This window comes from Sceloporus occidentalis, unplaced genomic scaffold (assembly GCF_023333645.1).
Source record: "Sceloporus occidentalis isolate IW3139 unplaced genomic scaffold, rSceOcc1.0.p SCAF_48, whole genome shotgun sequence".
NCBI lineage: Eukaryota > Metazoa > Chordata > Lepidosauria > Squamata > Phrynosomatidae > Sceloporus > Sceloporus occidentalis.
Window position 1 is genome coordinate 6,139,981 of NW_028317028.1, and position 22,535 is coordinate 6,162,515.

At 38.1% G+C, this 22,535-nt stretch overlaps 2 protein-coding genes across 2 annotated transcripts in view; one reads left to right on the forward strand and one right to left on the reverse strand.

Moving 5' to 3' along the window:
* PIWIL1 (piwi like RNA-mediated gene silencing 1) overlaps positions 1-8,462 on the forward strand; it is a 29,679-nt gene extending 21,217 nt beyond the window's left edge. The window contains exons 16-20 of the mRNA XM_089490980.1: positions 3,996-4,066; positions 6,186-6,339; positions 7,184-7,309; positions 8,107-8,254; positions 8,346-8,462. Of these exons, the coding sequence (XP_089347106.1) occupies positions 3,996-4,066; positions 6,186-6,339; positions 7,184-7,309; positions 8,107-8,254; positions 8,346-8,462 (616 nt within the window). The remainder of the gene's footprint in view (positions 1-3,995; positions 4,067-6,185; positions 6,340-7,183; positions 7,310-8,106; positions 8,255-8,345) is intronic.
* A 2,530-nt stretch (positions 8,463-10,992) lies between these two features.
* RIMBP2 (RIMS binding protein 2) overlaps positions 10,993-22,535 on the reverse strand; it is a 53,207-nt gene continuing 41,664 nt past the window's right edge. The window contains exons 14-18 of the mRNA XM_089491047.1: positions 21,902-22,070; positions 16,189-16,292; positions 14,597-14,668; positions 12,669-12,803; positions 10,993-11,181 (exon numbers count right to left, since the gene is read on the reverse strand). Coding sequence (XP_089347173.1) covers positions 10,993-11,181; positions 12,669-12,803; positions 14,597-14,668; positions 16,189-16,292; positions 21,902-22,070 — 669 coding nt within the window. The remainder of the gene's footprint in view (positions 11,182-12,668; positions 12,804-14,596; positions 14,669-16,188; positions 16,293-21,901; positions 22,071-22,535) is intronic.

Sequence of the window (22,535 nt, forward strand, 5' to 3'; positions counted from 1 at the left end):
TTAAGGGCAGGACTGTGTTTTATTGTTTGTACCCTTGGTGATAATGGCTGTTAACATTTTTGCAGTGTTGCTGTTTAGCTGTAAATTTCTTCTCATTTCGTGTACCCACACAAATTATATATTGTTTTTTTTATGACAAGAAGGGCTTTCTTTAAATACTGTTCAAATACCATTTTGATTTTTATCTCATCTACACATGCTAATTTAAAAGCCCGCAAAATAGGTTCTATTATTTGTCATGAGTTTAGAAATACCCAATGTTTTATGCAAGTTATAGGGCAATAAGTACGAGTAGTGTATTGCTATTTGAAAACCATTTTTGATCACATCTGGTCATACTGCCCCTTGTCCTATTTGGGAAATCTCTGGCAGTTCAATTTACCCCCATCAAACCATATATGTTTGAAACCACCAGCCTTTGAATGTTTATCACGAAGGGTATAGTCCTTAAGGGGCTAATAGCAAAATATGAATCCCTTTGTTACAATGGCTGATTATTATTTTGTACCCGTAGTGTTTATTGTAATTGTCTTCTTTCCCATTTACTAAACCCACACAGTTATATATTGTTTTTTGTCAGGACAAGAAGGGCTTCATTTAGATGTCATTATTATGATTGTATCATGTAATTTACTGTAAAAAAGTATGAAAATTGTGGAAAAGGGACTTTTTCTGACTTCTACTTGAAAAATCTTTTACTTTTTACCCGTTAAAAGTCATGACGGTCCTGGCACTTCAACTGTCGTTAACTGAATGTCTTTGCATGACGTGCCCGGACAGTCAAAAAAAATTGTGTTTTCTCTTTTAATGTATTAATGTAGAGTATCAATTATTTTCAAGTAGCTAAGTATTAGCCATTTGTGTGTATTCTTGCTCTGTTATCATAGCCAAGTTTACTAGACAGATTATAATGGCTCTGGATATACAACCCCACACACCATGCTTGTTTCTTGTTTTGTATTTTTTTTTACATGTTGCTTTGCCTACTTACCTATAAGTCTTCAGAAATAATAGAGGTTTAGTCACAGCCAGCTTCAGCAAGAGGACCCCTTGCATGCATGGGCAGAAAGTGTCACCATTGATTTCAGTGGGAGCTGTCCTGATAGTGGATGGCTGCTTAAAGTAGGCAAAAGAGGTGCAAAAAAATCGAATCACAGAGGCAGTGTACTGCAGCTCCAGATGTGCAATTTCTCATAAAGCCAAGTGACTTTTTGTTTTTGTCCTGTGGATAAAATAATGCCTATTCAAGTACTCACATTGTACTTTAATAGGAATTGTTCATTGGTGGGTTCTTTTAAAAGCAAGTGACCATCCTGAGTGGAGAGAATGCTGTTGACCAGCAGCATCTCAATAAAGCAAAATTAGAATTATATTATGGCTACCATGGTAACCTGTGCTGTTAAATGGGAAAATAAAGTCTCGACTGTAAGCTGATTTATTATAAGGTGGACAGTATGCTGGGAACAAAAGTATAATTCCAGTTTACTTTGCACTTCCCCATGGACAAATAAACTTATTTTCTGTATTTTTAACTTCTTGCTGGTATTTTTAGAGTTAAGGAGTTTAACCTTGATTCATACACGCTTTACACTGCAATCTGCATGTACGTACAAGCACATTTGTTGGATTAATTAACCCCTTGGCTGCTAAGCCATTTCCCACCCTGGTGCTAAACTGGTTTTCGGCATTTTGGTGCATCTCACGTTTAAACGCGTTTAGAAGTACATTTCTTGGGAATAAACTATACAAACCATATATTGTTTTTTCAGCACACACAGCAGATTCCAAATATACCATTTTTATATGTGTATGTCTCATAAGGTTTGCAAAATAAAGCCAAAAATGGGAAAAAAGTGTAATTTTTCACTTCCGACTCAATAAAAACTAGTTTGTAATGTTATTTTTCTAAACTCTAATATCAAAAGCTGTGTTGCTAAATATTTATAGTAGGTAACCGGTCTAAAATAAACAGAAATTGAGAACAGTAGACTGTGTTTTTCTAATATTTTATAGCTAAAAGTTAAATTTATTAGACTATCACAAAAGACATCTTTACATTTAATGCATGGCTGGCGTCAATTAAACAGCTCTAGCTGCCCGGGATGTTAAAATATGCCAACAAAACTATATATTTTTAGAAACTACACCCCCAGCTTCAGCAAATGAGGTCTTAGTTGTATTTGTATCACAAATCTGACGTGCACAACAAATAAGTGAATATCACACTTCTAAAAAAAAAATTAAATTAAAAGCGACAAGTTCATTTATGTCTTGCGCACTTCAGTCTTGTTCTACGAATACATGCAGCCCCACATTTGATGCGACAAGGGGTGTAGTTTCAGAAAATATATACTTTATGTACCATAATTTAACTTTCCAGCTGTCTAGAGCTGTCTAATTGCAGGCATCACCCCTAAATGTTTTAAGACAACTGCCATATCTGAAGTTAAAGTGGTCTAGACATCTGGGAAGTTAAATTAGGGTACATAAAGTACACATTTCAAGAAACTACAACCCTTGGAGCTTCAAATGAGGGGTTACATGTATTTCTAGGACAAAAGTTGAGTGCACAAATAATGATGGAATATGTCGCTTTGGCTAGAAAATATGTTTTTTCTAACCATAGCAACATGTTCATTTTTGTCTTGCGCACTCCAGGTTTGTACTAGAAACACATGCAGCCCCTCATTTGATGCGCCAAGGGGTGTAGTTTTTGCAAATATGTACTTTTTGTGCCATAATTTAACTTCTTACGTGAGCAGTAATGCCACGTCAAGGCTTCAACCCTAATTACTGACCATTCACACGCCTTTCATATCTCCATTCACTCGCAGAAGCACACACCATACTTTCCATACATTCACTCACAGAAGCACACACCATTCTTTCCCCTTACAATCCCAAAGAAATGATGGTAAAGGGAGAAAAAAATGGGGCAGTAAAAATGCAAGGTGCTCCAGCGATGAGATGGTTACTCACGTACCGCACAGGCTAAATGGCTGATTTTAATAATATTTGCAGTTCATCAGGATTTCAAAAATTGCCTACCTCTACCATTGGCTAAATTTAACCCCATGATCAAAGGGATCATGGGGTTAAAATTTAGTATCGGACATTTTTAAAAAGGGAATGAGACTTTTTCATAGCTATATGATCACTGTGGTAACATTGGCTACCACAGTGATCATTTAGCTAGAATACTTAAACTTTTTTTTATTTTTTTTTCAAGTTAAACTAGTTTATGTTTAGATAATTTAATTAGGGGGTCTCTAGGCAGTTTTGATCTTTATTTATCTGCCTTTAGAGACCCCCAAATCATTTATTTTACTTTTTTTGTACATTTTTATTTTTTTAACTTAATATTTTTTTATTCTTTTTTCACAAACACTATACCTTTCCAACGGTATATGTTGGGGGTCTCTAGCTGCTTAGATGCCTGAGATGCCCCCATACCGCTTTAACTGACAATTGTCAGTTATTAATAAAGTTGCGCGACGTCACCGGCCGGATTGGGTGGTCCCAGTGATGCCCTTCAATATGAGGGACAGATCGCCGGGGTAGGTGGTGATGGGGGTCCACAGACTTCCATCAAGGTAGGGTAGTGCTAGCGGCATGGTGCCGTCGTTAGCACCTGACTGGGACTGCTAGCGACGGCACCATGCCGTTGTTAGTCGTCAAGGGGTTAACTAAAGTGGTGGAGTCTTGAAAATAATTTAAGGTTTTTTTACTTTTATTATCTGCTTTGCAATATATAGAAAATGAATGGCCTGATATTATTTTTTACTATTTTGTTATGTGATGTAACGCACATTTTGCTTGTACTTAAACGTCTATAGCTTAACTTGTCCTGGAAAAAATGTTTTCCCTATCTTAAACTGTCTTTCTATCTGATCTTACCTAAATGTCTGATCTCTCCTAAATTTACCCATTGCAAAACTTAAAAATAATTATCCAGCCTCCCAGGAGATATTTTTTTTTCCTTTTTTATGTTTCAGTTGGTTTTCTCGATGTGTTCTGCAAGATCAGAAGCAAGAGATTGTTGATGCTCTGAAAGTTTGTATGCAAGGTGAGATACACCTTGGACAATTTCCTTAAACATACAAGTATTGTAAAAACTCTACCAAGTATTCTGGTTATAGCATATGTACGGTTGTGTCTTTATGTTACATTAATATTGAAATTTAAGAATTTGCTCTGTGCTATTGCAGCATAGCTTTATCATGCATGACAAAAGAGACAGTTGCATAGGGCCCAGGTTTACCTTAGGGACACATGGCAACTGTCTGTTGGGCCTTAACACCTCATTTCAGTGGGAATGGACTTAAGTCTTTCGATAGATAGTATATACTGCATTTTTCTCATTTTTACGTGTGCCACTTCTCATCTGCTGTACAATAGGATTGAATACGCTCTGAGGCTTGATACCAGTCCTATTAAGCACTTTGCCCAGTGATGGCACTGGTCAGCCTCACTAGTATTTTTTTGTTTTGGTCTGATTGTAAAATAGGCTAAACTGATCTTTACCTGATTTAGATCAACAAGGAGCCTAGGGCGTTAAGAAGTGCCACAAGAAGTCTTGGTATCCCTGAAGTTTGTCTTGTCTGGCATAGGTACAATATTTCTATCACCCAGTGATAGAAACCACCTAGTTCTTGTTCACCGTACAATCTCTTTCTCAGGGCTTTATCAAGGGAACAGTGCCTTAAGTACACCCAACTTGGCTCGTTGATCAATCGGACAGAGAGTGCTTTGACACCATGTTTGGTGGAGTTTTTGAGCATGATCTTTGGCTAGAGGAAGGTCAACTGTGTCAAAGTATAATACCTGGCCTATCTGGGAGTACAGAGACTGCCCACTTGTCAGCCCCATCGGAGCATTTTCTGTGGCTTCGCGGCACATGGTGTCTGCTCTACAAGTAATCCCATTGAATACCTCAACTGTAATTCATGGAGTGATAGAACAGGACGGGTTATTAAAACTCTTACCCTGGTTAATAGAGGTACCATGCTTCACCTAGCTTAGTGAACAGTGGTGTCATTAGACACCAGCTTGCTGGGCTAGGGGCATCTCCAGGCAATATTTCTTACTCTGTGGACAGATCAGCTATGGGGTGTATGTGTGAGGGTTCACCAAGATGACACCAGAAGCACTGGAGCCCTTCAGGAAACATACAGGATTCTCAGATGGGGAGAAGATAATGTTGACATCTCTCTGCCATCTTTATTCTGTAGTGAACAATTGGGAGGTGAAGCTTACCAGCTGTCAACAAATCAATTTAAGCGTATGGTCTCCTTACCCAAAGTTTTTTTTTCGTCTGCTTGTCAGGAGGTAGAGATAAATGTTGTGGCTTCTGGTCAGGACTGCAGGCTACCTCAATAATAATACTGGCCCCTTGATCTACTAGTGCTGTAAATAGGTTCTTTTGCCCGTTCATTTGGCTATTGTACTTCCCAACGCTATCACAAGTTCTCCACAAGATGTGGCCAGAGAAAGAGTGCAGGCAATGGCTTAAATTTGCCATGACAGGGAAGGTTTGCAGACATGGTGGATATTGCAGTAAACCAACCTTGGTGCCTTGCCCTTCAGGAGGTCCTCCTCTCATGCGGGCCATGGGAACATTCTGGGCAGCTGTTCTGTGGGCCTGCCTTGGTAGGCCACACTTGTCCTCCACTGACCAAAGCAGTGAAAGAAAAAGGCATTTTAAACTTATTGTTAAATTCCGTTTTGTAGGCTCGTAGTCAGTGCACAAAAACCTCCCTTTCTTTTTCACATGGTTATTTTATTGGTATAGCATGGCTAAGTGTAAACTGAACTTCCTGTGAGGGTGGTATTTTTTGTACTGCCTGCAGAGATAACGGAAGGTAAACCCTACCGTCTAGCACTAATTTAATCATTAGGAAAAAAAAATATCCCCAACGTACCAAGATTGATACATAGTAAATAAGCATATATTCCCTTCCACTGTCTTTACTGTCATACGTTTTCCTAATTTAACTATTCGTTTTTGGCATAAATATATATATATATATATATATATATAACAGTGGTTTCTAGTTACCCTTCTAAATGTTTTCTTTACTTTTGTCTGATTTTAGTGTTTTAAAAAATATTAATAGCTAAAGTGTTAAACATGGAGTTGAAAAGAATAATACTTACATATGTAAATATACACTTTAATATTTCAGCTGCTCTAAAGGCCTGGTATTCCTATAACAAAAATCTGCCATCGCGTATCATTATCTATCGAGATGGCGTTGGAGATGGTCAGCTGCAAACACTGGTAAATTATGAGGTCACACAGTTTCTGGATTGCATACAATCTGCTGGAAAAGACTACAGGTATGAGCATATTGTTTACTTTTATGACATACATGCTCAACATGGCTTTAGTCAGATGTCCATTTATGTGATTGTGAAATATCTCTTAACTATATTTTTAGATCAAAATTAAAGCTATGGCTACCAGGGCAGAGCAGAATGAATTGATAAACTCAAAGGGTAGCCAAACTAACCAAAGCTGCAACTCAATAATTTTCAGACAGCTTTTGGTTGGCTGACAATGATTACTTTTGTATTTCAGCAATTTAATTTCAGCAATAGAAAAGCTTTGTTTCTGCTTAATCTGATATCCAATGACACGTGATTAATAAAAGCATCCAGACTAGACGCTTAGCTGTTAATAGTGGTGGGTGAGCGTTAATCACACATATCCATGCAAGTTCTATATGCATTCACATTGACCCACAGGGCTGAATGTATTTTCCAGCAGTTACATAGTAAAATAAAATAGGAGAAAGTTGGGTTAACAGGAGTGTGTGAGATTGCTCAGTTGGTTATGGTTTAAGTTGCGTTGCATGTTTGTATTCGCTAGGTGCCAGTAAAGTCTACTTGGGATAATAGCTGATCATGTATTAAATTGTAGATATACATATTATTTAAATATTTATGTAGGGCCATCATATTCCAGAACACTGTGCATGGGGTATGTTAATATAAACCCTAGGCAAATATGACTCCTAAAATGTGTGAATGATACATTTCCTGTTTTTGGTTAAGTATGTTTAATATTTAGGAAAGTATCCTTCTTTTACATGTATGTGTGTTTGTAAATGCGAATCACTTCTGAGCTGCTGTTTTTTCCCCACGCACAATTTGATGTTTTTGTAACTGTTCTTCTTTTTAGCCCTAAACTCACAGTTATTGTGGTAAAGAAACGTGTAAGTGCCAGATTTTTTGCACCTATCGATGGCAGACTCAATAACCCCCCACCCGGCACAGTTATTGATGTTGAAGTTACCAGACCTGAATGGTATGTAGCGGCTTTCTAACCATGCAAAGTCTCTGACCAGTTGCTTCAAAGTCCTATCAATTGTCTTGTTCCTAATAGCATATGCAGCATAACAACTAACATTTCTCCACATAGCTTGATATTTTTATTATAGACTCATAAAAAGCCATTTAGTGAAAAGGCACAATTACTTTATCATACAAGGACAAACAGACAATTATTGGACATCTCAGGGATCTTGTCTTTATACGTAATTATTTTTCAATCAAAAGCCATGTTGTGGATTTGTTCTATTTACCGTCAACTTTCAGTGCTATGTTACAACTAAGGTATCAGCCTTGGTAACATCTGACAATATTTAAAGGGTCAGTATTTTGTATTCATTTTTTTTTATGTATGTTTTAGTCAATTTTGCACAAATTAGAAAATGAGATTGCTGTCTCATTTTAATGCCTCTCCCAGCTGCTAGGAAGTGTAATTAGGAAGCACATGGCATGTGCATTGACTTGCACAGGAATGCTACTGAGCATGTCCAGAAAGGGTACTTGTACCGTATTTAATAGAGCCAGCCAGCGTGAGGAAAAAGAGAGGCAAAAATATAATTTTCTTACTAATAACTAAAGAATATTCAAACTGATTTAATTCCAATAAAATGCATTGGACTTAGACATTGGAAGATTGCAATGTCTTTTGTTTGGCCTGCTTATTTGCAATTTAAGGTTTTTTAGCACTTTACAAAAGTAAACTAAAAATGAAAATAAACCTTTTATGTTATTATTGGCCAACTTGATGTTTATGTTCTTACATTTACCACATAGGTATGACTTCTACATAGTCAGCCAAGCTGTACGAGCAGGCACTGTATCTCCAACTCATTACAATGTCGTCTATGACAGCGGTGCCCTGAAACCAGACCATATGCAAAGGTTGACATACAAACTTTGCCATCTTTACTTTAACTGGCCTGTGAGTATATTACATTAAATTGACATAGATCTTGTGGCTTAATCATGATGGATTAATTGGATGTTGCATTAACATTGCTTATCTCTTTTAGGGTGTAATCAGAGTGCCTGCTCCATGCCAGTATGCCCATAAACTAGCCTTTTTGGTGGGGCAGAGTATCCACAGAGAACCGCACCTGTCACTCTCTGACCGCTTGTACTACCTTTAGATTATATCAAAAGTTAGAGCAGAATTTTCAGTTTATCGTATTAGTTCATTCAGTTTCGTAAATAGTCTTCAAGTGTTCTAGATTTTCTGAATTTCTTCTACTGAGTTGTATGCAAGTAGGGATTCCAGATGAAGATACAAAACTCCTATTGAATGTTTTATTAGTTGAAACTATTTTATAATGATGGCATTAGACAACTGCGTGAGAATATACTTTTTTTTAAAAAGTATCACATAATCATACCTGAGAACTTTGGGTTTGACCTGGAGTCTCCAAGGGAAGCATTTTTTTCCTGAGTTGTCAGGTCACCACCTTTTTTGACCAGGGAAGCAGCATTTAGCTATGCCAGCCAACTTCCCCTTCTACTCTCAGCTAATTTAAGGATATCTTGGACCGGCCCAGCCACCACGCGTGGCTTGCCTAGTTCCACTACAAGATGGGGTGGCTCCAGGTGGCCTATCCTGGGAAGTTCCCAAGTTTGCACATAAGCACTTATTATGTATTGTTTTATACATATGCTTGGGGGGATGCTGCAATCTCCCATTTTTTACTTTATGTACTGCATTTGAGTTTGGCCATGCCCTCTATTTTTAGTGTAGTTAGTGTGACTTGTTTCATTTCCATCCTCACCCTGGCTACCTCTACTGAAGCAAGAAGCATACTTAAGTATGTGCTTTACAACTCCGATTGAGGCCAATGCAAGTTTAACTAGCATAAATCTTGTATTTTTTTGTATAATTTTTCAATGATTGATGCATCCTACATAGGTGAAGTTTGTAAGCAGTGTTTCCATAATAATAATAATCCTTTGGAATTTCAAGTTTGCCTAACTGGTTCTTTAAATCTTGTGGTGACACTAATGCCGGACTTTCCTGCATGTTTTGTTGTTGCTGTACTAAAAACTAAAAGAAATAGGTTGAGACAAAGCATATGAAGACTCCATAATTATGAGTTACTAGCACCTCCTAATTGCATGTTTTTTTATATTTTGATACAGTTTACAATCAAGCTTGCCTAACTCAGCTTCAGCTATACACATATTCTGACAAAGTGGTTATGTGTCTCTGGGTTCTTCCATGTTTAATCAGATTCTTATACTTTTTGGGGGACTTTAGGGGGTTCTTCCATTATTTGAAAGATATCTGTTTTTCTCTTGACTTTTGATAAACTCATAATTATATACTTACGTAGTTGGTGCTGAATAATTAAACCGTTAAAACATATAGCAAGTTTAGATTTTGGAATCCGCATTGGTTGAGGAAAATGGAATTTTGTGCAGAGCTTTAGCTACCTAGCATATAGAATGCTGTAGGATTTGTTACTTGCCCTCAGCACCAAGAGAGAAACATAATGAGAACATATGAGCGGAGCATTGTTGGGTGAATGAGCAACATCAGGGAGAATTTCAGTAATTTAAAAGAATGTCCTTAGCATTTAACATTTTGTTACAGTTAAAAGCGATTCTAATGATGTAATTGTTTTCTCTGTTGGGGAAAATGTGTGCAGAACATTGTGCCCAAAATAAACTTTGGTTGATTTTCTGTTTTGTTTTTCCAATCTTTTATTTCATAAATAAATGTTATGTAGAACACCAGATTCTTACTCAGTGGGACTTTCCCCACGCTACAGTTTTCAGTGTCAAATTAGCAAAATAATAATTGCAATTTTTTTACAAAATATCAAATTTTATTTATATATAAAATAATTTACACATCAAATGTACACATGCACACACCCACACGATACTTTAATCACATTGAGGCCAGGAACGTTTCAGTTTCATAACTCTAGCACAACAGTATTTTACAGTTTATGTACATTTTAAAGACACAATGAAGGGAGTGTTAATTTGTTTTCATTGTAAACCTTCATTTTACAAAAAAAGGCAGTCTGAAAATAATGTATAAAAACAACTTACAAATGGACTGTAATTACAAAATTGTGACTAGATAGTGATTATACTTTAAATGTTGCCAATCTGAAAATATAAGTGGACTTATTCTATTGACCGATACATATTTTTACCTGTTTTATTGACTGTAGATGATACTATTTAGTATTCATTTTAGATACTGTTTAATGGACCAAATATGAAACATGGACTATGTAGAATCAAATTAATGGAGTATGGTTGGCTGAATGATTGAATGAATGATTCCAGTTTGAAAAGGACAGTGGTCAATGAATTGTTAATTTGCAGTATTACAGGTAGAATAAGACTGGATGCACACAACATACAAATAAATATCCAGTACATATCGAACATTATAAATCATTGTGCATCAGTAAGGCAAAAAACACCAAGGCTACACGTTTCAAGACCAGGCCAGAGATATTTTTCTTTTTTTTTTATCTGTAAGATTTGTATTTATTGTATGGAAAGTTATCTCTGATGTGTGATTATTAGCCAGCTAGTATTTGCTTTATTAATATTTTATTTGTTAAGAATTTGCTTGAGTGCTTCCTCCAATGGTAAACGCAATCATTTGATCCTAAAGGAAAGTTGGAGCTTTAATATTTCTGGGAGGGTTCATTTTACTGCTCCAAGCTTTTTTAACAGCTTCTTCCCTTTGGATAGTAGACCTTTTTTCTTTTTTGAGGACCGTTCTCTGGCTCTCATTGGGCTTCCTGAACCCATTGAAGATGGTGGTGACATAGAATTAAGGTGGACTGTTGGCGACGGTGCTCTCCTTGGTGTACCTGTATTCTCGGATGGGGCCTAAAAAAGTAATAGAATTAATGTCATTGTCTTAACAAAATTAGTTTGGGGCATTTGCTAAAGCCATTCCATACTGTCAAACCATTGTGTTTTGGAATCATTTTTAAAGGAGAATTCTACAACCTCAAAGTGTAGAAACATGCCATTAACTCCTTTACGTAAGAAGTTAATGTTTATTTGACACTTTCTAAAAGGATAATATTTTTATAATCATACAAAACTGTGAGATGCAATTTCCGGTTATTTTTTGTCCATTGTAAAAAAAAAGTGACTGACTTGAAGGGTTTGGCACGCAGCAAGAAAGATACTAAAATGAGCCTTAATTAGAATCAGACTGAGGTTAAAGCCCTTCCTCTTCACATTTAATCCTAGTGAACAAATAGTAATTCACCTCAGTGGTGATGGAGCCTTTAAGCCTGGGAACTGATGATGGGTGGTTTTAACGCTATATTGAACCAAATGCATAGGGGAAGGATTTGAAAATGGGGCCATCTGACATTGCAATTTAATATGGGCTTCAACCTAATTCTGATTCAAAATCAAGGTCAGTTTCTAAGAGAGAAAAAACTCAAACATCCCAGTTGTACACACCTGAAGATACCAGTTAGTGTGTGCGCATTAATGCTGTCAGAGCTGTATGTTTCAGACCATTGCAAGTTCTATTAAAAAAAAATTTGGTGGTCAGATTTTGCTTTACAAAAAAAAAAATGTAGGTAGCTTCATATCAAAGGACGAACATTCAATGTATATTTTTGGATTAGAAGGTATACTTCCAACGTGCTAGTTGGTTAGTATTTAACAGTACTTAAGACAATAATATGCACCTTGGCATGGAAACATACAACTCAAAGGAAAAAATACATTTGGATGCCTTAGCACTCAGGTCTTAGTGTTGAGACTCTTGGTATCTTCAGTTGCTCACTTACGTTTAGGCTACATTCCCTTATAAAGGTGTGAAATGAACACTCTTCTTCTGTTCCCAAGTAGATGAGCAAGGACAAAACAGAAAATACAGCAGTGATGACACCAAAAAAATAAAATGTCTAAATGTGGATTCAGTTACTAGTTGAAAAATAATAATAAAAATGGCCTGGGATGATTCATGCATTTTTTTTGTAATTTTCCCAATTTCCATTCAGTATAGCTACACTCAGTATGCTAATATCACTAGAGTAAAATTTGTTGCAAGTGTGGTAACTGCTCTTTACAACTATGGTTTTTTTTGGGGGTAAACAATTTCTTAAGGCCACTGAGGGAGGATGCACTTACAGGATATGAGTATGATCTAATGTGGTGAATATCCTACAGTATAGTCTGATAGAAGACAGAAATTAAAAAACATTAAATGGCATCATTATTTCCTTTACCAAAATAAGGGTATCATGGAACCAAACACCTACTTACTGTGGATGCTAAATTTACCCTATAAGTTTTTAGAACATTGACATTTTTATGCCGTTATAAAATCAGTAAGCATAATAACATACCCTTTTCACTTTTGTCCTAACTGGAACCTCTTGAGAATACCTTGAGGGTGCATCAGATATATAAACTTCCACGTCATCAGGCACTTCTTCCAGAAAGTTAGATGGGACAAGGCCCTTATGCCCATTTAATTCACCCTGTGTAAAAAAAAAAAAGGTCATCAGTCAAGATTTTACAAGTATCTAACATTAACTTACCAAGTCTTTGAAATGGCTGCATATATAGATACATAACGCATTAGTTAAAGTTATACTTGATTTTATTTTAGTGGCACATTATGCTATACATGTAATAATATAGAGTGTGTAAAATATATATATATATATATATACCGTATTTGCTTGATTATAAGATGACCTTCATTATAAGACGACTCCCAAAAATATTAATTTAGGATAAAGAAAAGGTCTGAATATAAGAAAAAAAGTTTTACTAGTAAATATCAATTCACATGTAAATTTTTTTCATATTTAATAAAAACTATCATTGAGAAAAATGCAATGTTTGTTTTTATTTCCCTTTATTTGCCAACCTGCCCCCCAGATATGCCTTATACCCCCTATATGCCACTCTGCCCCTTGTCTTATACCCCTATTTACCTCTATGCCCCCCCAAATATGCCTTATACCCCCTATATGCCCCCCACCGACTTACCGATGCATCCCTAGACTTGTCCCCCATGCTTCAGACTCCCTGGCATCAAGTTGGGGCAGCTGATGGATGCCTGCGCAATGTACGCAGACAACCTTCGCTGCTACCTGGGGCTTCCATCGGGGCTTCTATGACTGAGCCCCGGAAGGTCATGTCAAGGGGTATTTTTCAGAGCATTTGCTCTGAACAGGCATCACGTTCTAAGTGCACAGACATTAATATGTATTTAGTCCCCCCTTTGTAGTTATAACAGCTTCCACTCTTCGGGGAAGGCTTTCCACAAGATTTTGTAGTGTTTCCACGGCAGGGTTTTGCCCATTCAGTTGAATGAGAAAGCCTGGCTTGCAATATCCATTCCAGTTAATCCCAAAAGTGTTTGATGAGGTTGAGATCAGGGCTCTATGTGAACCAGTCAAACTCCACCAAACTCATCCAACCTTGTCTTTATGAACCTTGCTTTGTGCTCTGGAGCAGTGGAAACGTGCTCTGTGGAGTGATGAATCAGGCTTCTCTGCTTGGCAGTCTGATGGGCAAGTCTGGGTTTGGCTGAAGCCAGAAGAACATTACCTGCCTGCCTGCCTGCATTGTGCTAACTGTAAAGTCTGGGGGGAGGGGTATACTGGTATGGGGCTTTTTCAGTGGTTGGGCTGTGCCCCTTCCAGTGAAGGAAAATCTTGCTTCACCATACCAAGACATTTTGGGCAGTGCTAAGCTTTCAGTTTGGGGAAGGCCTTTTCTTTTTAAGCATGGTTCTGCCCCAGTGTAAAAAAGCAAGGTCCATAAAGACATGGTCGGTTGAGTATGGTGTGGAAGAACTTGACTGACTCGCACAAAGCCATGACCTCAACCCCATCGAACACTTTTGGGATGAACTGGAACGGAGATTGTTAGCCAGGCCTTCTTGTCCAACATCAGTGCCTGACATCTCAAATGCTCTACTGAAGAGTGGAAGCTGTTATAGGTGCGGGGGGGGGGGGGACTGCATATTAATGTTTATGTAATTAGAAAGCGATGTCATAAAAGTCAGGTAATGGTCAGGTGTCCCAATACTTTTGTTCATATATTGTGTGTGTATATATATATATATATTATATTATCACACCCGTTAACACATACACAACATGGTAGAGAACATCTGTATTTAGTAAGTCCTGTTCAGACCAATTTCCAGCAATACAAGAACATATGGTACTTCAATGACAGCACAGGACTTATTGTGGAAGACATTCTCTACCATCGTTCTACTTAAGATAAGCTCTCTGTGGTGAAATAGTCTTACATAGTAGAATCCATCTTCATCGATTTCCCCCAAAACCGTGATTATATCTCCTGTACAAAATGTTAGCTCAGCCTGAAAGGAAGAAGAATCATATCAATTAGTTAAAAGATTTTAGTTTGCATTTCTCTTTAATACATCAGACAAGTTTCAAAGCATTTAATTTGGAATTCCCTATACTATTCTTCACTAGAGTGCTTAGGGCAGTTTAAGAGAAGGACATTTAAATTAGTTACCACATATACTTACTAAAACCAGGTATAATCAGTCGGTACAATTAGTGTTTAACAATACAACCTAGAAAATGCTGCCCTTCCGTTCTGAACTTAAGCCCATTAATTCTGTCATTTTCAATGGGGAAATGGAACGTGGTGTTCAGATGTCTGACGTTTTAAAGGAGTAGCACACCTATATACGTTATATTTTTTCTGCTCAAAAAAGATCTGCCACCTTTTCCCATATTCACTTATTAAAAAAAAAAAAGCCGATGTACACCTGTCCCAAATCAACAAGGCATTGTAAGATTCTTAAATCTTGACTTGGTGTCCTTGGATATTGTTTGGCCCTTTTGTCAGATCACCAACTGACCTTTGGGGATCTGCAGACCTCTGGGCCTCTGATCACAATCATTTATCCAACATTGCTGAAGTTACAGAAAAAGGGGCGTATTTCTGTGTCTTCTAATACTTCAACTGGCAGCCTAGGTTTCTTGCCTTAGTTCTTTTTGGCAGGTGTCCACACTGAAGCCTCACACTGAAGGTAAGAGGAGGGCAATGTAGCACCAGGCGCTTGCGTGGGGTGGTAAATTACAAGACTAAGTCTAAGCTATCATGTTGTTGTGATTCAGCACTGGAAGAGCATGAATCCGAGCCGACACAGCTACAATGCTTCTTCCCCTTCAGTCTTTGGGTCTAGAAGGGTGGCAGCAAGGATACTATGCACTGTGGGTGAGTCTGTCTCGGTGTGAGGTTTGGTGCCTCTGAATGATACTTTACAGGATTAATAGTTAACACGATGGGTGTTCCATGAATACAGGTTTCAGACATGGGTTAAAGCTTTTTGCGTGAGATCGGTCCTTTAACCCAGCCAAACCAAAACGAACATCAAACAAAAAAGAACCTATTTCATATTTGAAGAACTTACTAATCAGGGCCAAGACTTCATTCTGCCTGCCCAATTCTAAGTACTGAAATCTAACATCACTTTTGGACACCAAATTGCAATTGCAGAGCATGTACTACTATCAGATGGCCCACACCAAATATCCATGACAAAACCCTTCCACTTAATGGTAGATTAACCCTGTGTATACCTGATGGCCTGTTTTAACCTGTTACTGGTTATGCACAACTTCCCCCCTTTACAACTATATAATCTGTCACACTTGGCTTGTGGCCACATCTATGGCCAGTCCACTCACTTCTGCTAACCAGTGTCCTGCTACTGAAACTTAACCGGACAAAAAGTTTGCAAAGTTATTTTTGTATCAATGTGTCTAAGTATAGTCTTCATTTGTGGAAGCTTAACAATATGGTAGAATATCAACTGGCTGTTTTCATTATAACGCAGTAAAATGACAAGGAAAAAGTAAGTACCTCCACATCAACATTGGGAGAGCTCTCTCTTGGATCATAATCATACAATGCAACCATTCTTCTTGTGGACATTGAATGTTGCCTTCCGCTCCTCCTGTTTCGCTCTGCAAGTCACAAAATGGATTGTAACCATGTGATGAAAATAGTATTGTCCGAAAATAATGGCATTAAAATAAAACAAGCCAAACAGAACCAACATACACGATAGATGAAATGGACAGTGATGGCAGCTTTTTGTGACACAAAGTATTGAACATTTAATAGAGCTGTTTACAATATAAATACCTGATCAGATGGTTTCCTTGAGAATCTGGATCTACTTGTATGTTAGCACAAATAATGGTGTACTTGGCATAGTTTTGTTTTCTAAGTTGCATCATATCTAGCGTTTGTCTTTAGCTTTGTCTGATTATTTTGAGAACAAAGAGCTTGTCACATACTAGTATTGACATTCAAGTCTTGTATAAAACTGAAAATTCTGACTGGATCTCAGAAACACTAAGGGCTGTGTGTTGGTAGGGTCAAGACAATAAATGTCAGTATTAACACGAGGTGCAGTTTTCTCGATTTCATCTTTGTTGGTAGGGTCAAGACAATAAATGTCAGTATTAACACGAGGTGCAGTTTTCTCGATTTCATCTTTGTATTTGTGCTTACCCAACCAATCAGGTGTTATATTCATTAAGAAGAATGAAGAAGTTCAGCAGGGCCAGATTGATGATGTAAACCGACCCTGACATTTCAATGCCAATGGGCTCTAAATGACATACATGCGGCTGTGGGCTGGATATGCACAACCGCATGCTATGCAGAAATGCGTATCCAGCCTACTGCAGCCTATCCAGACTACGCTACTGTTGGGCAGACTGGACTATCTTACTGCATACTGACGGAACAGAACATGTCAGTAAAGGTAAGTAGCCCACATAATCTGGAATGGGGAAGGCCAAGCTATCTTTATAATCCCTGAGGTATTCTGAGAAAGCAGTTTGTACGTTAGATGTTACAAACTGTTTTCCTCTCACACAGTTACTCAGAGTTCCTGCAGTGAACAAACATTCAGATCACAATCTTGACTAGGCTTGACAGTGGCTGGAAACATCAGTATGTTCTGTTACAAATATGGGCAGAGGGGCACTAAAGGGGTGGATCAGATCAGGGAGGGGTGGGTGTGTCAGAGGAGATCGAGAGTGGTGGGTCAGAGCACAGTGGGATGGGAGGGGGTAGAGGAGGCGGGAAAATGACAGGAGGGTCGCAACAGAGCAGAGGGTACTTGGTGGAGGAGGCTCAGACCAGAAGAGGGCAGAGGTGAGCTGAAGTGGGTGGGTCATAAAAGAAGATGGTAAGGGAGGGGAACCAGAGGGAGTGGGTTAGAACAGCTTGGGGTAGGAGGGACTTGTCACATTATGTGAACTATTGGGGATGGATCAGAGCAGTGGTAGGAGACAATGGGCAGTTCAAGTGATGTAGTTAAGCAGATAAGGTAAGACAGATCAGAGGTGAGCTAGAGGTGTAGGGCCAGGGCACAGGGGAGCTGGAGGGGGCACTTCTGAGCACAGAGGGCAGGAGAAGTAGGTCAAAATACTTGTCTTCATGGGAAATTAAAAGATGTGCAGGACAGGGAGTGCCGCATATGCACTGGGAGTAGACGTTACTTTTTGCCCTGCCCAGCATGACTGACATGGTTACAAGGCTATACACAGTTAGGTCTGGAAATATTTTGACTCAGCTTTAATTTAAAGGGGTAGAACAAAAATATTGTACGAAACATTTAGGAATTACAACCATTTTCGTACACAGTCTCCTTATTTCAGGGGCTCAAATGTAATTGGACAAATCAACACAATCATACTTAAAATGTATATTTTTAATACTTTGTCAAGAATCCTTTGCAGGCAATGACTGCTTGAAGTCATGGAACTCATGGACATCACCAAATGCTGGGTTTTCTCCTTTGTGATGCTTTGTCAGGCCTTTACTGCAGCTGTCTTCAGTTGTTGTTTTGTGGGTCTTTCTGCCTTAGGTTTTGGCTTTAGGAAGTGAAATGAGTGTTCAATCGAGTTGAGATCGGGTGATTGACACGGCCATTGAAGAATATTCTGTTTCTTTGCCTTAAAATACTCCTGGGATGCTTTCACATTATATTTTGGGTCATTGTCTATCGGTAAAGTGAAGTGCTATCCAATCAACTTAGCAGAATTAGACTGAATCTGAAAAGACAATATATCCCTATATACTTCAGAATTCATCCAGCTGATGTCTAATGCGTTATGCTTCGGATCATGAGCCATTCCAAGCCTTCTCCATACTTTTTCCCCCCATCATTCTGGTACAGGTTAATCTTGGTTTCATCTGTCAAAATCTAATCTGGCCTTTCTATTCTTGAGGTTTATGAATGGTTTGCACCTTACGATGAACCATCATTTGCTCTCCTGAAGTCTTCTCTGGATGGTGGGAAGGGGGTTTTCTTTGCCTTACGAGGACGTCCAGGTCTTTTTGTATTGCAGAGCTCACCAGTGTGTTTTTTTTCCTCACAATGTACCAAAATGTTAATTTGGCCACTCCTAATGTTCCTGTTATCTCTCTGATGGAGTTTTTCTTTTTTGCAGCCTGTCTGTTGCAGGATGTCTGTTTCACTTGCATTGAGAGCTCTTTGCTCGCGTGTTGTGGGTTCACAGCAACAACTTTCAAAGTAAATACCACACCTCGAATCAACAGCAGACTTTTTACCTGCTTAATTGATGAAGAAATAACGAAGGAATAAACACACCCCTGTCCATGAAACAGCTTTTAAACCAATTGTCCAATTACTTTTGATCCCTTGAAAAAGAGGGGGCCACATATTAAAGAGCTGTAATTCCTAAACCCTTCCTCCATTTTGGATGTGAATACCCCCAAATTAAAGCTCAAAGACTGCACTTAATATCCATATTCATTATGTTACTGTAACTTGAATTTATTTTGGTAAAGACCAGAAATAACAAAACTTGTGCCAGCGTCCAAATCTTTCTGACCCTAACTATATATATTTATATCAGATTACCAGAGCCCTAATTGCATCCCTGCAGCAGGAGATTGCATTCAATTTAAAGAACAGGCTCCATAAACAAAGCCAACACTAATGTGGTCAAGGGCTGAAAATCAGAGCAAGGAGGAATCCATTATGGCCAATAACACTATTATAGAACTTAGCATTTATGTGTAAGTATGGAGATTTTCCAGTAGCTGACTTTTTGAAAATATAAAGTTAAATTAAATTACAATGCCTTGCAAAAGTAGTTACCCCCTTGGCATTCTTCCTTTTTTGTTGCATCACAACCTAGATTTAAAATGGATTTGCTGGAACTTTGTATCATTTTATTTACACAACATGGCTGAAGATTGAAGATGCAAAATATTTTTTTTTCATGAGACAAAAAAGCAGAAAACTTGAGCGTGCATAAATATTCAACCCCCTCTGACCCCCAAGTCAATACTTTATAGAGTCACCTTTTGCAGCAATTACATCTGCTAGTCTCTTGGGGTATAAGCTTGGCACATCTAGGCAAAACTGCTCCAGCTCCTTCAAGTTGGATGGGTTCTGTTGGTGTACAGCAAGGCATACCACTGATTCTCAATTGGATTGACATCTGGGCTTTGACTACGCTATTTCCCCTTAAACCACTCTACTGCTTTAGCAGTATGCTTAGGGTCATATTCCTGCTGGAAGGTGAACCTCCATCCCAGTCTCAAATCTTTGGAAGACTGAAACAGGTTTCCCACAAGAATTTCCCTGCCATCCATCATTCCTTCAATCCCGATCATTTTCCCAGTCCCTGCCAATGAAAAACATCCCTACAGCATGACGCTGTAACCACAATGCTTCACTGTGGGGATGGTGTTCTCGGGGTGATGGAAGGTGTTGGGTTTGCGCCAGACATAGGATTTTCCGTGATGGCCAAAAAGCTCAATTTATTCTCATCTGACCAGAGTACCTTATTTTTTTCTTTAAGCAATGGCTTTTTTCTGGCCACTCTTCCATAAAAACTGTGGAGTGTACTGCTTAAAGTGGTCCTATGGACAGATACTCCAATCTATGCTGTGGGGCTTTGCAGCTCCTTTAGTTGTATTTGGTCTCTTTGCTGCCTCTCTGATTAATACCCTCCTTGTCCGGTTGTGGTGCCATATTCTTTCCATTTCTTATTAATCAATTTAATGGTGCTCCGTGGGATGTTCAAAGTTTTGTATATATATATTTTTTTATAACCCAACCCTGATCTGGACTTCTCTACAACTTTGTCCTTGACCTGTTTGGAGAGCTCCTTGGTCTTCATGGTTATTTTTTTCATTTCACTTCACCAATTTGGACTATTTTGTGTATGTCCATTACATCAAATCCAAATAAAATCCATTTTAATTCCAGGTTATAATGCAACAAAATAGCAAAAATGCCAAGGGGAGTGAATACTTTTACACTGAACGGTACCAATTAATTTAATGTGACCCCTCTGACACACACACGTGCGCGCACATACACACAATACACTTTGAGGAAACCAACTGTAACCAGAAAAAGGCAAATAGACATACACAGTTCTGTGGGCTTGATGCTTTGCCAGCAGCACCAGGGGTTAAAGCAGGCTTCAGCAGGGTGTGGGTGAATTTACTAACCTACAACGTGCAGGAAGATGACACTTTTTATCTTGCTGTGTGAACAACACAGCTTCACAGCGTTCTGACATCTTACCCATATTAACCAACATTCTGCTTTTTAAGTGAAATCTTGCCTGGTCCCGTGATTGCAAAAGTCCCAGCAAGGTTCTTCTGTGTTAACACAGGGAGATTTCAGTTCCCAGCATGGTGCAACTCAAGTTAGTAAACTCACCCCTCCAATCTACATTTTAATGATGCAAACTCAAAGGACAAAAACATGCTCTTTTTACTTATAGGGAAAATTACAGGTTAAGGTTAAACAATTAAAATTATTTCTGCTATTGTGTATGGCTTGAATAAAGTTAGGGTTTCTTAGCACAGACCTCGTTTAGACTTTCTGGATCTGCGGTGTACAGAGCGAGAGCTCTCTTTGAAACGTTCACTGTTGACTTCAGGAAAGGAATGCATACAAATAAAAGAAGAGGAGAACATATGAAGCTGTTCAAAGTTCTATTTCCAACCTAAAAATGTTCAGCTGGGAAAGTGAACAATACTAACTGAACAAGGGTTGCTCTTGTGTTTGTAATTGTGTTTAAAGTGAAAAAGAAATCCTGTGTAGTGTATCGGTTACACTTTATGAGGATTCACAGTCTTTTGCCCTTAAGTTGTCATTTTATGCAAAATCGTTCAACAACACTTATTACTAAGAACTGGCATATGACGTTATAATAAAACGTTATGACGTTATATACTTTTAACGTTTTGTTCGGATTGTGTAAAATTGCAAACTTATGCCAGCTTTTTGGTAGGTAGGACAGTATAACAGAAAAAAAGATATTTGAGCGGCTTTACATAATTGTAATAATCAGTTAATAAGCAGAACAGCAATGCATTTCAAAGCCAACTATGTTTGGAATATGCGGTTTCATTATTACCACTTTATAGAAGATGCAGTGGTAGTTCCAAACAAATAGGATACATAACATTTGTGTATGAATGTGTATCCCAGTAAATAGCAGTAAGAAAGCAGGTTAGCTTGGAAACAGCCCAACATGATGTAATAATGGATTATATTTCCTACCAATTTTTTCAACAGGGGTATTCAAAGGCAGAAATCCTTGTTTGAGGAGCTGATCCATCATCTCTTCATCATCAGCCTGAATTTCTGAGACCATATTGCAGGGAATATAACCAATTCTTCCACAGATCTCACCACGGTAGAAGCCATCAGAATCTTTTTCACCATACACCTAAACGTGAAACGATGCTGTGAGCCGTCATTAGAATAATAGCGGTCTTGCTACAAAACTGCAAGACAAGGTATTGCAATCCCACGTTCATAGAAAAAATTTACACAAATACAGTAATTTAGAAGATTTGTTAAGGAACGGACACATTTTCCTTATTTTTCTGAAGGTAAAAGCTATACATACAATGAGAGTAAATAAAAGAACTATCTGGACTGAGGATATTTTGAAAACAGGCAAGGGACATAGCATAATGCTGACCAAAGTAGACATCATTTCAATTTATTTCACACATTTCTAATCATATATTCACCTTTGATAGCTCTATTCTAAGTCCATTACTATCAGTTACATGGTTATGGTGGGCCTGTCCTCATTAGATTTTAAGTTGAACTATACATTATGCATCATTCATACATTACTTACAATCATCAACTTTCTACACAGAACAGTACAACAGCTGTTAAC